An 18,348-nucleotide genomic window follows, 5' to 3' on the forward strand; every position below is an offset into this window, starting at 1 on the left:
AAGTCTAATTCAAAGGCATACACCTAGTTATTAGCAAAGCTGGGCCTAGTCCCAAGGTATATTGATCATGTTTTCTCTTTCCTATGCTACGTGCCTGTTGTTGGGCATAAAGAAATAGGAGCAATGGGCCTATCCCTGCAGGAATATCTTTTTCTGGGACAGACTTAGTGATGGAGGTCCATTCTGAGGTAGACTCATTATGTCATGTAAAGGAAACATTTACAAGTTTCTGATTGTCAAGCTGCACAAGGCACAATACAGGAGATCTAAGAAATACAGACCAAAGAACCCATGCTTTATGTGTAAGCAACCAGTTAAACCCCTTTGCTATAAGACATGCATACAAAGAATGAGTAAATGGAATATGGAACCATATGAAGTGACTCACATACACAGTTACAACAGTGAGTCTCTTAAGAATGAAAAGTAAACATTAGTACTTTGGTAGGAATGGAGATCAGTAAGAGTAACCAAGCAATTCACTTGTCCAGACTGGTTGTAACAACAAGAAACAGTTTCAGGAGTCCATTTTCATGTGGGCCTTTGTACAGATTCTTCAGGATTGAGTTGGTCTCAATGATTTTTAAAATAAATGTTAAGGCTTTGGAAAATACCTTCTAAGCCTAATCAGCAGGACTAAGCAATGTAGACAATTTAGCAACCCAAGGAATGATGGCCATCAAAACTACAGCTCAGCTACTGGGACCTTGCATTAGCTTCCAAGAGCCAAAGCCCTGACCAAATGGAGCTCACTACAAGAGGAGCCAGTCATATTTATGTCAAACCTCGGCCAAAGCCCGAGTGAGCTGGTAACACCCCAGGGCCATAGCTGTCTTCCTTATCACAGTTCATCCCCTCTGAATCAAGGCGGTAGGTAAGATGTGGTCTGGAGAGAATGCAGGAATTGTCAAGCCTGTGTGTGGCAAGTGTCAGATGCTTATTAGGTGTTCAATAAACATGTGCTGAAGGAATGCCTATTTCCCACCTCCTAGAGAACAGATAGTTGTGGTGATTGTTTTCAAATGCTTCAGAAAACCCAGCACTTCTTTTCAGGAAAGAGAAGTGTTTAGAACATTGCCTTGTTCCTCCTCCCTACCTCTGGCCTTTAGTTGGTGCCCTGGCAGTTTGGGGGTGATGGGATGAAGAGAGCAGGTGCCTGAGCCGTAGTCCAGCCACAGTTCTGGGCGGTGAGCAGCCTCTTGTGGACCAGAGAGTGGAATTTTATGCCTTTTTTTTTTTTTTTTCCATCCTTCACCTGCCACAGGGATCTGACTGTGGCAAAACTAATAGGGTTGAGGCTTTTTTGGGATAGACTCAGGCACCAGCTGCATGTGATGGGGTTGAGCTGCAGGTATTTTAGGTGTATAGAGCTGTGCTTAGAGGATGCACTGACCTTCAAGTGTGTTGGATAGCACTGAGATAAAGCTCACAGGTGACTTCAGACAAGATAATGAGAAATATTTTCCTGGAGTCTTTTATAATATGCATTGGGCCTGCTGTTTGTTCAGCTTTATCCTGGAAACCCATTAGGAAACCCGTGCCTTAATAAACGTCTTGGTCATAAACAGCTGCTTATCAAGCCTCTCTTGATTATGAGTAGAGCTGTAGTATATATGCCACACATTTTGAATATATTTGTTAAAACTGATGAGGCAAGAAATGTAATATTTAAAGTGTCATTTTAAAAAGAAAACACTGATCTCACTGATTTCTTCTTTCAACAAACATTTCTCAGGAGGCTACTATATTCTAGGCTCTAAGCTAGACTCTTGAAATAAAAAATGAGTTAAGACATGTTTTCCGTCTGTTAGGAATTCATGGTTTCTGGCAGAGATGGACAAGTGACAGAAAGCCTAAGGCACCAAGTCCAGATTTTTTGCAGAATGAGGCAATAAAGATTAAAACCTGAGTTAAATCTTAAAGGGAGAGTAGGCATTAGCTATACTCCTCCTAGTACTACTAACTGACACGTTCCAAATGCTTCCTGAGTGCCCGGAACTGAGCTACGTGCTTTAGTGTGGATTGTTCATGCCACAGTACCTGTGAGGTAGCCACTACTATTTTCTCCACTTAACAGATGAGAAACAGAGGCTTAAAGAGGTTAAAACATGTACATAGCTAGGAAGCAGCAGGTAGAGATTCACCGAAATGTTTTACTCCCAAATCTAAACTCTTACTTTGGCCGTGTGTGGAGGTGGAGGAAAAGAATTTCAGAATTTTAAGCAAAGCTGCAGAGCACAAGGGCGTGGCATATTCATCAACGTGCCTAAGTTCAATAAGACTGAAATGTAGACTCCAGGTCAGCTATTGGTGGAAGAAGAAGCTGGAAGATAAGCAGGGCCGATTCATGGGTGTCAGGCTATGGAGTGTGGATTTCATCCTGTGGGCAGAGGAGCACTGAAGAATTTTGAGATGGGGAGTGATGTGTCGGAAGGATGCGTTTGAAGGATGAATCTGGCAACAGTGGAGAATAGTTTGAAATGGAGGGAGAAAGGCCAGTTATGACCAGACAGCAGTTGTGAGGTTGTAGAAGAGAAGAATGGCTTGAGAAAACTGAAAGAAGTAAAATAGACGGGATGAGGTTATTATATGGGTGTGGGACCTAGAGGTACCAGATGTGGATGGGGAGCAGGAGTCAGAGATGTGGCTTCTGGCTTGGCTGACTGGGTGGATGTTGGCACTCTTCACCGAGGTAGGATTATAAGAGGAGGAGTGAGATTCTTCTTGCCGGGGCGGGTGGTGAGTGGGTGGTAGATGATTAGACTTGCTTTAGACTGACTGAGTTTGGTATTTAAGTGGAGCTGTCTATCAAATGGTTGAAAATGAAAGATTGGAGCTGAGGAATGCCTGATCCAGGCCTCATCAACACCTAGTGACAGTTGAAGCTATGGGAGGATGAGGTGGTCTGCAAGACTGAGAAGGAACGATGTATGGGAAATAAATGACACATCAACAGTGTTCCTTTCCCACTAGAATACAAATTCCATAATGACATGGATGAATGAAGAAATAGCAGAAAAAACCCAGTAAATGGAAGCTACAAGGCAGAAAAAGCTGAGCGTGGCAGTGGGTGAGGCAATTGGTTGCCTGAAGCAGGAATGTTAGAGACAAAGAGGGGCTGAGTCTATAATAACATAGTGTTTGGAGCTGCCTCGGGTCCTGAACAAGCTTTCTTTCCATGGGCGCTCATGGTTCAGCTTTTTCTGTTTTATGGGGCTTGTGTATCTGGCCAAGGCACTGTGTTCTTTATGTACATATGTACTCGCAGTACTTCTCCTCCCCTCTTCTTTTGAGCTTGAGTGAGTGCTTACTTTTCCACATACCCAGAAGAGACAGACGGACAGAGGTTCGTGGTGGAGACTATGGTAGGAGGTAACCCAACTCTGGGGAGCTGTGGACACCCTACCCGAGAACTGGCAAAAGGGAGTCCCCCAAAACACGAAAGAATACAAGGACCATATATTTTTGATACCTTTTTATTTCAAAACAATTTCAAACTTACAGAAAAGTTGAGAGTGTAAAGAACTCTGTCTACCCTTCACACCAAAACCTTAATTGTTACCACATTAGCTTTACCATCCTCACTATGTAGGTATGTATTCTTCCCTTCGTGAAATATTTAAAGGAGGAAAAGGGAAAAGTCTGCTTCAGGATCTGGTTAGAATCATGTGTTGTAATTAGTAGTCCAGATATAAGATTTTTAAGAATAAAAAAAATTGTTGTAATTGAGGCAAATGGACTGGGTGTGATTTTAGAAGATGAGAGAATTCAAAGGCAGTCTGAAGGATAAACTAATTCAAACATTGGACTTTCTGTTCATGGTTTTTCAAGTGTATATTTATATATGATTAATTCAGCATATTTATATATAAAAATCACAGTATTGTAAATATGTCGTGGAATTCTCCTTTCATTGTACAGCTAAGTGATTTTGACTGCTAAGCCAAAGAGTTTTGAGTACAAGTGCTGTAGTATCCTCTCTTTTGCAATAGTGTGGTTGGATCCGAAGATAACCAAGAAGAACAGAAACAGGTGCAGTTACCAGAAAGCAGCCTGACACCGTGGGAAGTGTGGTTTGTTGGCAAAGAAAAAGTAGAACGTGACCGTCTGCAACAGAAGGCTCTAGAGGTAAAACTAGACAGTATTCTTTCTATTTAATCCATGAGCTCACAAAGTAGAGCTGCTGTCGAAATTAAAATGTTAGTGTTATTATCCCTCACAACAGACTTTTCGCATTTTCTTGTATCAGTTTGCTATATTGATATTAATAACTTACTGGAGAAATAATACATGTTCATTATAAGAACATTTGGAAAATACAGCTAAGCATAATTAGGAAAATGAAAATCTCTATGAAATTTTATTTTATTTATAATATTTTCAGGGGAAAATGAAAATTGTCCCCTGAAGATAACTATGGTTTGTTTTTGTTTTTGTTTTTTAAATAAATTTATTTATTTATTTTTGGCTGCAATGAATCTTCATTGCTGCACTTGGGCTTTTTCTAGTTGTGGTAAGCGGGGGCTACTCTTTGTTGCGGTGCGCAGGCTTCTTCTTGCAGTGGCTTCTCTTGTTGCGGATGGAGCATGGGTTCTAGGCACGTGGGCTTCAGTAGTTGTGGCACGCGGGCTCTAGAGCGCAGGCTCAGTAGTTGTGGCGCACGGGCTTAGTTGCTCCGCGGCATGTGGGATCTTCCCGGACCAGGGCTCGAACCTGTGTCCCCTGCATTGGCAGGCAGACTCCCAGCCACTGCGCCACCAGGGAAGTCCCCATAACTATTCTTAATATTATGGCATATAGCCTTCCACATTTTCTTCTATGTAAATTTTAAAAAACATATGTGCAAATGTATATTCATATAGTGTCACCATATGTACATTTAACTAAAGTCAGCTGCATATACTTGGTAAAATTTTTAAGAGAAATAAAAATTGAAGTAGAGGCTGGAAATCTACCCCCATATCACTCAGAGCATGTGCCCCAGAGTGAGTTTGTGCTGGGAGATGGGAATCTTCTGGGCTTTCAGGTTTTTTCAGTTTCTCTTTGCCTCCCTGCCTCACTTGTGGACATTTTTGTATTTGTGATTCTCTCTGAACTCTGTCCAAACTCAAAAAATAGTTTGAGATACATTTTCACATGAATCCGTCATTCTTTGAACTCTTATCATTTGCTGTTTAGAACCTAGCAGCCAAATAGATTTGGATAGTTTGACATCCTCCAGTATCTAGACCAACTGAATTCTCTCTATCCAGACACAGAAACCAGGTAGATTTGAGTGGTGAGGGATATGTCTTGTTTTTAATAAATAGGATCACTCTTTTGTAACCTGCTTTTTTCTGCTTATTGCATTATTAATATGTTTCTGTATCATTAAATATTTTTATAGCATCACTTAAAAATGGCTAAGATTATTAAAATATATTTAGAATGTATTGAATATATAATAGAATATAGTTAACCAGTTCACTATTGTTGCATATTTAAGTTTACTCTAATCTGTTACTATCCCTGTTACTGTAAAATCCTTGGAATTGAAACTTTGCCCTCCATGATCTTCTTGGAGTAAATTTTCCATTTCAGTTTTGAAACTAGTTGTTCTTTCTGTGATGGCTTTCTAGCCAGGTAGGCAGTCTTGGCATGATTCAAATGATTGTAGAAACCAGTACATTCTGCAATTTCCCTATTGCAGTGTACTTTGTATTCTAAATACAAATTTATTCCTGGAAAAGTACACAGTAGTACTTGTTTCTACTTAGAAGGGCACAGGACTTGAGAAAGACCTTATGGCTTGATGTCAGGCAGGCTTATTTAAACTTTTACACTTCCATTTCCTCATCTCTACAGTAAGGATAAAATAATGCTATCTGGTCACAGGGTTTTTTAGAGCAGCGGTCCCCAGCCTTTTTGGCACCAGGGGCCAGTTTCATGGAAGACAGTTTTTCCACGGATTTGGGGAGGGGGGGATGGTGCAGGCGGTAATGCGAGCGATAGAGAGCGGCAGATGAAGCTTTGCTCACTCGCCCACCACTCACCTCCTGCTGTTGCGCCCGGTTCCTAACAGGCCGCGGACCAGTACTAGTCCACAGCCCAGGGGTTGGGGGACCCCTGGTTTAGAGGATTAAATGAGACAAATTATAAAGGTGGCTGGTGTTTTTATTGGTATTGTTGTTGATATCATTGCTAGTCACAGTCTTTTTCTTTCTCTTTTTTATTGAATTATGGTTGATTTACAATGTTGTATTAGTTTCAGATGTATAGCAAGCTGATTCAGTTTTATATATACATATGCACACATATATATACACATTTTCAGATTCTTTTCCATTATAGGTTATTACAAGATACTGAATATAGTTACCTGTGCTATACAGTAAATCCTTGTTGCTTATGTATTTTATATACAGTAGTGTGTATCTGTTAATCCCAAGCTCCTAATTTTTCCCTCCCCCATCTTTCCCCTTTGGTAACCGTAAGTTTGTTTTCTATGTCTGTGAGTCTATTTCTGCTTTGTAAATACATTCATTTGTATCATTTTTGTAGATTCCACATATAAGTGATACCATATGATATTTATCTTTCTCAGTCTGACTTACTTCAGTCTGATAATTTCTAGGTCCATCCATGTTGCTACAAATGGCATTATTTCATTCATTTTTATGGCTGAGCAATAGTCCATTGTGTGTGTGTGTGTGTGTGTGTGTGTATATCCCACATCTTTTTTATCCATTCATCTGTTGATGAACATTTAGGTTGCTTCCATGTCTTGGCTGTTTGAAATAGTGGTGCTGTGAACATTGGGATGCATGTATCTTTTCAAATTAGAGTTTTCATCTGTTCTGGATATATACCCAGGAGTGGAATTGTTGGATCATAGGGTAACTCAATTTTTAATTTTTTAAGGAACCTCCATACTGTTCTCCATAGTGGGTACACCAATTTATATTCCCACCAACAGTGTAGGAGGGTTCCCTTTCCTCCTCACCCTCTCCACCATTTATTATTTGTAGATTATTTGTGATGATGGCCATTCTGACCAGCATGAGATGATAGTTTATTGTAGTTTTGATTTGCATTTCTCTGTAATTAGCGATGTTGAGCATCTTTTCATGTGCCTGTGGGCCATCTGTATGTCTTTGGAGAAATGTCTATTTACATTTTCTGCCTATTTTTTGATTCTGTTGTTTGTTTTTTTTGATATTAAGCTGTATGAGCTTTTTGTATATTTTGGAAATTAATCCCTTGTTCGTTGTATCATTTGCAAATGTTTTCTCCCATTCCATAGGTTGTCTTTTCATTTTGTTTGTGGTTTCCTTTGCTGTTTATATAAGCTTTTAAGTTTAATTAGGTCCCATTTATTTGTTTTTGCTTTTATTTCCATTACTATAAAAGACAGATCCAAAAAAATATTGCTGCAGTTTATGTCAAAGAGTGTTCTGCCTATGTTTTCCTCTAAGAGTTTTATAGTATCTGGCTTTACATTTTGGGCTTTAATCCATTTTGAGTTCATTTTTGTATATGGTGTTAGAGAATAGTCTAATATTATTCATTTACATGTAGCTGTCCAGTTTTCCCAGCACCACTTATTGAAGAGACTGTCTTTTCTCCATTGTATATTCTTGCCTGTTTTGTCAAAGATTGATTGACCATAGGTGCGTGGGTTTATTTCTGGGCTTTCTATCCTGTTCCATTGAACTATATTTCTGGTTTTTGCACCAATACCATACTGTTTTGATTACTGTAGCTTTGTAGTATAGCCTTAAGTCAGGGAACCAGATTTCCTCTTGCACTGTTTTTCTTTCTCAGGACTGCTATTGGGGTCTTTTGGCTATTTGGGGTCTTTTGTATTTCCTTACAAATTTTAAGATTCTTTTGTTCTAGTTCTATGAAAAATGCCATTGGTAATTTGATAGGGATTACACTGAATCTGTAGATTGCCTTGGGTAGTGTAGTCATTTAGACAATATTGATTCTTCCAATCCAGGAACATGGTATATCTTTCCATCTGTGTGTGTCGTCTTCGGTTTCTTTCATCAAGGTCTTATAGTTTTCTGAGTACAGGTCTTTTGGCTCCTTAGGTAGGTTTATTCCTAGGTATTTTACTCTTTTTGATGTGATGGTAAATGAAATTGTTTCCTTAATTTCTCTTTCTGCTCTTTCATTGTTAGTGTATAGACATGCAGCAGATTTCTGTGTATTAATTTTGTATCCTGCAATTTACTGAATTCATTGATGAGCTCTAGTAGTTTTCTGATAGCATCATTAGGATTTTCTATGTGTAGTATCATGTCATCTGCAAACAGTGACCGTTTCACTTCTTCTTTTCCAATTTGGATTCCTCTTATTTCTTTTTCTTCTCTGATTGCTGTGGCTGGGACTTCCAGAACTATGCTGAATAAAAGTGGCGACGTGGACATCCTTGTCTTATTCCTAAATCCTAGAAGAAATGCTTTCAGCTTTTCACCATTGAGTATGATGTTAGCTGTGGGTTTATCATATATGGCCTTTAGTTTGTTGAGGTAGGTTCCCTCTAAGCCCACTTTCTGAAGAGTTTTTATCATAAATGGGTGTAGAATTTTGTCAAATGTTTTTTCTGCATCTATTGAGATGGTGATACGGTTGTTAGTCTTCAATTTGTTAATGTGGTGTATCACACTGATTGATTTGTGGATATTGAAGAATCCTTGCATCCCTGGGATAAATTCCACTTGATCGTGGTGTATGATCCTTTTAATGTATTGTTGGATTCTGTTTGCTAGTATTTTGTTGAGGATTTTTGCATCTATGTTCATCAGTGATACTGGCCTGTAATTTTCTTTTTTTGTGGTATCATTGTCTGGTTTTGGTATCAGGGTGATGGTGGCCTCATAGAATGAGTTTGGGAGTGTTCCTTTCTCTCCAGTTTTTTTTGGAATAGCTTCAGAAGGATAGGTGTTAACTCTTCTCTAAATGTTTTATAAAATTCACCTGTGAAGTCATCTGGTCCGGACTTCTGTTTGTTGGGAATTTTTTAATCACAGTTTCAGTTTCAGTACTTGTGATTGGTCTGTTCATATTTTCTATTTCTTCTGGTTCAGTCTTGGAAGATTGTACCTTTCTAAGAGTTTGTCCATTTCTTCTAGGTTGTCCATTTATTGACATACAGTTGCTTGTAGTAGTCTCTTATGATCCTTTGTATTTCTGTGGTGTCAGTTGTAGCTTCTCATTTTCATTTCTAATTTTATTAATTTCAGCCCTCTCCCTTTTTTTCTTGATGAGTCTGGCTAAAGGTTTATCAATTTTGTTTATCTTTTCAGAGAACCAGTTTTTACTTTCATTGATCTTTTCTATTGTTTTCTTTGTGTCTATTTCCTTTATTTATGCTCTGATCTTTATGATTTCTTTCCTTCTACTAACTTTGGGTTTTGTTTGTTCTTCTTTCTCTAGTTGCTTTAGGTGTAAGGTTAGGTTGTTTATTTGAGATTTTCTTGTTTCCTGAGGTAAGATTGTATTGACATAAACTTTCCTCTTAGAACTGCTTTTGTTACATCTCAAAGCTTTTGGATCATTGTGTTTTCATTTTTGTTTGTCTCTAGGTTTTTTTTTTTTATTTCCTCTTTAATTTCTTCAGTGATCTATGTTGAGTAACATATTGCTTAGCCTCCACATGTTTGTGTTTTTTACACTTTTTGTTCTTGCAGTTGATTTCTCATCTCATAGTGTTGTGGTCAGAAAAGATGATTGATATGATTTCAGCTTTCTTAAATTTACCAAGGTTTGCTTTGTGGCCCAGCATGTGATCTGTCCTGGAGAATGTTCCATGTGCACTTGAGAAGAATATGTAGTCTGCTGCTCTCGATGGAATGTTCTATAAATATCAATTAAGTCTATCCGGTCTAAAGTGTCATTTAAGGCCCGTGTTTCCTTACTGATTTTCTGTCTGGATGATCTGTCCAGTGATGTAAGTGGGATTTTAAAGTCCCCTACTATTATTGTGTTCCTGTCGATTTCTCCTTTTATGGCTGTTACCAGTTGCCTTATATATTGTGGTGCTCCTGTGTTGGGTGCATATATATTTACCATTGTTATATCTTCTTCGTGGATTGATCCCTTGATCATTATGTAGTGTCCTTGTCTCTTGTAACAGTCTTTATCTTAAAGTCTATTTTGTCTGATATGAGTTTTGCTGCTACAGCTTTCTTTTGATTTCCGTTTGCATGGAATACCTTTTTCCATCCCCTCACTTTTAGTCTGTGTGTGTCCCTAGATCTGAAGTGGGTCTCTTGTAGACAGCACATATATGGGTCTTGTTTTTGTATGCATTCAGCCAGTCTGTGTCTTTTGGTTGGAGCATTTAGTTCATCTGCATTTAATGTAATTATCAATATGTATGTTCTTCTTGCCATCTTGTTAATTGTTTAGGATTTGTTTTTGTAGGTTTTTTTCTTCCCTTTCTCTTTTGTTCTCTTCTCCTGATTTGATGACTATCTTTAGAGGTGTGTTTGGTTACTTTCTCTATTTTGTGTGTGTATCTGTTGTAGATTTTTTGTTAGTGGTTCCCATGAGGCTTTGATATAGCATTCTGTATGTATACACAAGGTTTAAGTTGCTGGTCTCTTAATTTCAAATGCATTTCCAATATCTTGCATTTGTAATTTCTTCTCACGATTGCTGGTTTTGATATCATGTTTGTGTGTGGATATTTTCCTACCTTTACTGTATGTTTGCCTTTACCAGGGAGCTTTTTCATTTTGTAATTTTCTTGTTTCTAGTTGTGGCCTTTTTTTTTCGCCTAGAGAAGTTTCTTTTACATTTGTTGTAACACTGGTTTGGTGGTGCTGAATTCTTTTAGCTTTTGCTTGTCTGAAAAGTTTTTGATTTCTCCATCTAATCTGAATGAGAGCCTCGCTGGGTAGAGCATTCTTGGTTGTAGGTTTTTCCCTTTCATCACTTTAAATATATCATGCCACTCCCTTCTGGCCTGCAGAATTTCTGCTGAAAACTCAGTGGATAGCCTTAAGGGAGTTCTCTTGTATGTTATTTGTTGCTTTTCCCTAGCTGCTTTTAATATTCTCTCTTTATCTTTAATTTTTCTCATTTTGGTTACAGTGTGTCTTGGTGTGTTCGTCTTTAGGTTCATCCTGTATGGGACACTCTGCTTCCTGGCCTTGGGTAACATTCTCCTTTCCCAGGTCAGGGGAGTTTTCAGCTATTATGTCTTTCAGTATTTTCTCTGGCCCTTTCTCTCTCTCTTATCCTTCTGTCACCCCTATAATGCAAGTATTTGTATGCTTGATGTTGTCCCAGATGTCTCTTATACTGTCCTCATTTGTTTTCATTCTGTTTTCTCTTCAGTGGCAGTGATTTCTACTACTCTATCTTCTAGCTCACTGATCCGTTCTTCTGCCTCATTTAGTCTACTATTGATTCCTTCTAGGGTATTTTTCATTTCAGTTATTGTATTCATCTCTGTTTGGCTGTTCTTTATATTTTCTAATTCTTTGTTAAAAACTTCTAACTTCTCGCTCTGGCATCCATTCTCCTCTCAAGTTCTTTCCTCATCTTTATGATCATTACTCTGAACTCTTTCTCAGGTAGATTGCCTATCTCCACTTCACTTAGTTCTTTTTGGGTTTTATCTTGTTTCTTCATCTGGAACATATTCATTTGCTGTCTGTGTTGGTATTTGTATTTTTACGTATGTGGCAGGGTAGTTACCTTTCTCGACCTTGCAGAAGTAGTCTTCTATAGGAGACGTCCTATGTGTTCCGGCAGTGCACTTCTGTCTCGTCACCCAAGCTATATGCCTTCATGGGTCCTTCTGTTCTGGCAGGCTGACTGTGTGGGTGGTCTAGTAGGCTTGGTTGGCCACTAGTCTATTTGGTTGCCAGGCACTGCCTTATGTGAACTCTGCTGGCTGTTGTTTAGTGGGGCCTGGTCGTGAGGCAGCTGTTGCAGAACCTTAAGGGGTCCTGGGGGTAGTGCTGGCTCACTGGTGGCTGGAGTCAGGATCCTGAAGACTCTGGAGTGTTGCCCACCTACTGGCAGGTGAAGCCAAATCCTGGAGTTAGTGCAGGACTACTGGCAGAGCTGGGTCCTGGAGCCTGGCTTCAGGGCCCAGGGATCCCAGAGCTTGTTTTAAATCTGGTGTTGGGGGGCTGGTTCCTGACACAGTTGGGTATCCCAACTGTGATCCCAACTGTGGTATCCCTGGGTATCCCAGGGTGTCCCAAAGGTTGTGTTAGCCTTCTAGTGGGCAGGGCCAGGGCCCAGGCGGTCCCAGAGTAGGGCCTGGCCTGCTCTTGCTGGACTCGGTGTGCGAGCTGTGGTATTGTAGTTTTCTTGCTTCTGGTCTGCCCCCTGGTGGATGAGGTGGTCCGGAAGCTTGTGCAGGCTTTCTGGTGGGAAGGGCTGGTGCCTGCCCACTCGTGGGTAAAGCTGGGTCTTGGCCCTCTGATGGGGAAAGCTGTGTTTAGGGCCTTGTCTGGAGGTGGCTGTTTGTTCAGGAAGTCTTTAGGCAGCCTGTCTGTTGGTAGGTGAGGCTGTGTCTCTGTTCAGTTAGTTGTTTGGCCGGAGGCATCCCAGCACTGGCACCTACAGGGTTTTGGGTGGGTCCAGGTCTCGGTGATAGTGAGCCAAGATGGCAGCCTCCATCAGCTCACACAGCTGAATGCCCTCAAATGTGCATGTCACCAGTGTCCACGTCCCCAGGGTGTGTCGCAGCCACCTCATGCCTCCCTAGGAGACTCTCCAAAACCAGTAGGTAGGTCTGGCCCAGGCTCCTATCAAATTACTGCTTTTGCCCTGGGTCCCAGTATGCATAATATTTTGTATGCACCCTTTAAGTTTGAAATCTCTTTTCCCCCAATTCTGTGGGTCTCCTGCAGTTAAGCCCCGCTGACCTTCAAAGCCAAATGCTCTGGGAACTCGTATTCCCAGTGCTGGACCCCAGGGCTGGGGAGCCTCACCTGGGGCTCAGAACTCTCATTCCTGTGGGAGAGCCTCTGCATTGTATTTATTCTCTACTTTGTGGGTTGCCCACCCTTGCGGGTAATGTGAGTCTGTCCCTCCTACCCGTCATTGTGGTTCCTTCTTTATGTCTCTAGTGGTAGAAGATCTTTTCTGGTAGGTTCCAGTCTTTTTCATTGATTGTTGTTCTGTAGATAGTTGTGATTTTTTGGTTGTGCTTTTGAGAGGAGGTGAGCTCAGGGTCTCTCTCCTCCATCGTCTTGGCCACTCTCTTTGGTCATAGCCTTCTAAATACTTTTACATTTATTTTCAGAATTAGTGTGTTGTTGAGACCCCAGACTCTTACTTCTCTTACTTCAACCTCAAGTTTTAACATTACTAATTCCATTATTTAGTTTAGTAACTTTCAAAATATTTGTTCACAGTGAGAAATCTACTTTGCTTCATGTCACACACAAATGCATACATATATGTAATGCCTGCTTACATATGTATCTGAAATATCTTAATTTTGTGCAGAACCTGGCAATATTCTATTCTATTCTAATTTTTCTTTCTTTTCTTTTTTTTTTAAAGGCTAGTCATAACCCAGACATTGGTTTTAGACTCACAGTTTGGAAAACACTGATCTAGTGAATCAGTGGTATTGTGGAGCTCAGTTTATGGTATTTAGCTTTATCTCCAGCCTCACTAGAAGTCACTTGTTACACTAAGAAAAGGAGGGTCACTTCAAGTCATTTTTAGAGTCAGCATTACCATAAAGTTAGTTAAATTACACTAAATTATAAGGAACCCTGGGCTTTGGAGTAACATGGAACTAGGCTCAAATTCTAGTCTTGCTGTTCTAAATCTGTGATCTTGGAAAAGTTACTTAACTTCTCTGAGCCTCAGTCTCTTCATCTATAAGCCAGATGTTAGAGAGGCAGTAGTAGAGAGGTTAAAAGCATAAGTTCTTGAGTCATACATCCTGGATTCAAAACTGAGACCTTGGATCTTTAACCTCTCTCTGCCTGGATTATCAGTGAAAGGGGAGAATAACATTCACCTCATAGTGTTTTGGGGACTAAGTGAACAGCAGGATGTGGCCTATTATATAGGAAGCACTTAGTAAAAGTTAGTTGTTGTTACGTGTTAAAGGAGATGATAATAACTACTGAAGATTTATTTTGAGAACAGATTAAAATAATGAATATAAAGTCCCCACCTCAATGATTAAGCAGGTAGCAGAGTATAATTGAATGATTTAAACCTTTTCATATATTTAGTAATTGGACATTTCTTATATCTGTCATTACTTAACTCTGAAGCAGTTAAAATAGTTTAGCATGAGTCTTAACCATATCAGTTATGCCAGGGATATCATAACATATGGGTAAACTACTCACTTTGGTATAAACTTATTTTGAGCTATTGCGGTATTCACATTTTTTTCATGCCTTTCCCTTTGTTTTATTTTCTAAGTCATGTTTTCCTTATTTTCTGTCCTTATTTACTGTATTCTCTAATTTATTTATAAATCATATCATTAAAAGCACAGATTTTTAACCACAAGGAACAATTCATCTCAGATCCCTATTAAAACATGAGGGCCAGAGAGTAGCTTTGCCAAGGTTTTTTCAGTTAGTGGCAAAGCTGGGCCTGGATCCTAGTTTTTTTGACTTCCAATTTAATAAGTGTTTTTTTCTACAATACCAAGATGCATTTTAGAAATAAAGGGGTCAGACTTAGTATTTAATTTTAAATTTACCCTGGCTTTCTTATATTCTTCCTTGAAATCTTGAAGGAAAATTTAAAGGTAATTGGGTCATTAAAAAGATCATCCCCCGTCATAAATTTGATTTCAGCAACATTTAGATTTGTTTCAGATATCCCTGTAAGATTGAGTTAAAAATTATTTTAACTCATCAAAATTATGCTTACAATTTTTTTTTACATTTGTAACTATGTTGAGGTGATAAAATGTGGTAAATATTGAACATTAGTATTGTGAAAAGCTAGCATATTGGTTTTGTAGGGCATGTAAATTTTACTTAAATTTTTATTATTTAAAAAAATTCTTTAGCAGACTGCCTTAAATTCTCTATGGCCTTTGGCTAATTTTAATTTTTAACATTTGCTTTAACATTTTAGTATCGTCTATTCTAAATTATAAAAATTATCAAAAATTATCTAATTTGTGAATAATCCAGGTGTTTTTTTTTCACCATCATGCTTTGGCCTTTTCATTCATCAGCCCTTAAAGAAGGAATAGGGCAGGATATAAAGTTGGTGGAACTCAGATATTGAGTTTTTCTGATTGTTACCTTTAGTGGTAAAACTTTCTTTGGAAGTCAGCAAAAGCTATTGAAATTAAAAATGCATGTTTAGGATCCTCTTTGGATTTTGGTTTTCTATAATCAAGTGTTTACTCTGTGGGAAGATATATAATTCTGTTGAAATTCAGTGGTGTACCAGAAGATGACATAGGGGCCTTGTGAGAGAAGACTCCAGCTGTGTCTGGAAGAGGCTGGCCTTGGTGGCAAAAAGATGGAGGCATTTAGGGTGGGAAATTCTGAGAGGGGCCAGCCTTGGAAGGGAGGGTTGTTTCTCAGAATGTGATGTATATTCTGAGGTTGCAAAGTACTTGAACAGACATCCTGAGATTAGAGCACTGTTTGGGTCAGTGGTAGCATTTTCTAGCTACTTTTGACCCTTCCTTCATCTTTAACTCTTATGTCAGCATTAACTAAAATTTGTGAACCATAAAATAGGAATACAATGTCTGATTTTTTTTCTGACTTTTGAGTTTAATTATATGAAGAATCTTAAAGGGTACATAAATGTAACCAGTCCTATCTTTAGTTATATATTTAAATAATTACTTTTCTTGATGATCAAATTTAGGACTATTTTGGAAAATGTGGTTGTCAAATCTATATCTAGTCTGTCATGCACATGCACATAGTCCCCCTTGTCTTGTGACACAAGTCCAGACTTTTGTCCCCTTCCAACTCATGTGCTGTGGCAACCTCCTAGTCCGTCTCCCTCGTAATAGTTCTGATCCCTTCAAATGCAGTTTTCAACCTTTATCATTAAGAGTTTTAAATCATCCCTTTTGCTATGTATTCCTGCTTCATAGTGTTTAATTTACTCTGCCTGTCTCAAAAGACCTTCTTCCATCTAGTTGGTACCACAGTCTGACTTTCTAGTCACCTCCCCTCCCCGTTCTAGTCAAGCCATCTCCTCACTGGTCCTCTCATGGTGCTCATTTTTACTACCCTGGACCATACTCTTTCTCCTTTCATCTTACCTTCCTTTCCGTTATCTTTTCTGAGCTCTTATTCTACACAGTATCTCGCAATGCAGCACTTCATTATTTTGTGTATATGGAATTAGATTACATCAGAGACTTCTAGAATTTCATCCCTGCATCTCAGTTCTTGCTATCTTTATAGTAAGTGCTCCATTTAAAAAAAAAAAAAGTATTAAGTGAGTAATCAAGGGAGAGCAGCTGCAGAGGTAATGAAGAGTCCTTTTAAAACCAAGATGGATATTTTACTTTGGGGGGATGGGGGGAATATAGTGTTTAAAAGTTGGAAGACTGAATGAGTGAGGGAAGCTATTTCTGATGCAGCAGAATTTTAGGATGAGAGATCACAGAAGACAGGTATTCTTAGACCAGTTGTTCTCAAGTACACAAGATATGTTCTTGGTGTCAAGTTTTATCTTCATTTCATTTAACACAGTGGAATTCTCTGAGAGTTGAAAAATTGTCTTTCTCACTGCCACCCATGCTGAGGTAGGTAGGTCCTTGGGAAAGGGAGGCATGGGGATGAGGAGTGAGGTCCAGTGGAAGACATATAAAAGTATCCGATTTCTGGTATCTAAGGAGAGAGAAAAAAAATAACCAGTAATTATGGTAGTAGAGTCCTAGGAGTCTAGTTTGAACAGCATTCTCAACTAATGCAGTAATTTAACTGATGAGTGACAGAGTGGTGGCATTCAGCTTGTAGTTTTATTTGGCCATACTTTCCACATTCTTTCTCCTGAGGAAATGCCCAAACGTGTAGATTCGAGTGACAGCAAGGCAGTTAAATAATCTAGGATATGAATGTGGTTTTGTTTTACACTCCAGCAGCTATAAAATCAGCAAAGAAAAATCTGGATCCTTTTTTTCCCTACATTTCTTCTTTGGTGTAACTCTGAATTAAAAGTTTAATTTAGGGATTATTTAATTCCTACCCTTTATCTTCATCAAGAACCTAGAAGCTTTTTATAACTGTAAAAAAGTTGCAATTTTCTTGAGCTTCTGCCAGTAGTGTACAGTGATGCCAAAATTTATGTGTAGGAAAGTTGATTTCAATGAGGGTAATTTAGCTGAAGTTTAGTCTAAGAAACTAGTGTTTTGCTGCCAAGCAATTATTTGCATTTCTAAAAAATGACTTACACTTTTTACCAATGCCTTCCTTTCACCATAGACTAGTTGCTTAAGTAAGTTAGTTATTGTCACTAATGGTATATTTTCTATAAAGGAAACTATATTCTTGTTTAATTTGGTTAACCTCAGACTTTTTAAAAAAAATATGTGAGGTTGAGTACTTCTATTAAATGTTGCCTTTTGCTTGAATAAAATTCACAGGAATTAAATCAACAGCTAGAGAAAAAGAAAGAAGTGGAAAAACGTGAAAAGAGAAAGATAATTGCTGAAGAAAAGCACAAGGAATGGGTTCAGAAAAAGAATGAACAGGTAAGGAGAAAAAAGTGCACACACATACTGACGTCTCCTTTGCAAAGTCTTCGTCCTGTTACTCCTTGTCATTACCTATGTTTTCTCATTTTCTCTTAGATTCTTTCTTTCTTCTCTGACCTGATTTTTTTTTTCTCCCCTCAGGGACATTTATCAGATCTTTTGCCCTTTGCTCTCTGCTTCTCTCCCTTTTCCCTCATGTGGCTTCCACTCGTATCTGACTGCAAGTAGTCATGAAGTTTGTGTCTCCAGACCTGACCTCCCAGAACCTTGGATTTTCATCTGTTAGGTCGGTAGGCACCTCTTGACCTGCAAATCTAAAACAACCCATTTTTATCCATTCTCCTCTGATAGAACCATCATTCTGACTCCTTGATTTCTGATATTAGTACTACTCTCATCTCAATCACCTAGGCATAATCAGAATTCTTTTGTTTCTAATCATCCTCACCTTTCCTTTACAGTCACCACTCTCCTGTTTGTGATCTCTTCCTGTCAGGTCTCATTACATTTTTCAACTTATTTATTGTTTATTTCCCCATACTGAAATGTAAGCCCCATAAGGGCAGGGATTTCTGCCTTTTTGTTCAGTTACCCAGCAGCTAGATCAGTACCTGATGCTTAAAAATGCCCCAAAATATGATTTCATCCTCTTTGTCCTTGCCAGACTAATCTTG

General features: G+C 38.8%; 1 protein-coding gene and 1 long non-coding RNA gene across 7 annotated transcripts in view; one reads left to right on the forward strand and one right to left on the reverse strand.

The window, feature by feature from the left end:
- The window catches only part of CCDC34 (coiled-coil domain containing 34), a 37,295-nt gene that overhangs the window by 1,174 nt on the left and 17,773 nt on the right, over positions 1-18,348 (forward strand). For 2 of the 3 annotated variants that reach the window (XM_082342485.1, XM_082342483.1), the window contains exons 2-3: positions 3,993-4,128; positions 17,564-17,671. In XM_082342485.1, coding sequence (XP_082198611.1) covers positions 3,993-4,128; positions 17,564-17,671 — 244 coding nt within the window. The remainder of the gene's footprint in view (positions 1-3,992; positions 4,129-17,563; positions 17,672-18,348) is intronic. The other variant, XM_082342484.1, reaches the window with a different exon arrangement.
- Positions 4,138-18,348, reverse strand: part of LOC309606018 — a 182,578-nt gene continuing 168,367 nt past the window's right edge. For all 4 annotated transcript variants that reach the window (XR_014231599.1, XR_014231600.1, XR_014231601.1 and 1 more), the window contains one exon: positions 4,138-16,808. This is a non-coding gene — a long non-coding RNA (uncharacterized lncRNA). The remainder of the gene's footprint in view (positions 16,809-18,348) is intronic.

Source organism: Balaenoptera borealis (genome assembly GCF_965194805.1).
Source record: "Balaenoptera borealis genome assembly, chromosome: 11".
NCBI classification, from domain to species: Eukaryota; Metazoa; Chordata; class Mammalia; order Artiodactyla; family Balaenopteridae; genus Balaenoptera; species Balaenoptera borealis.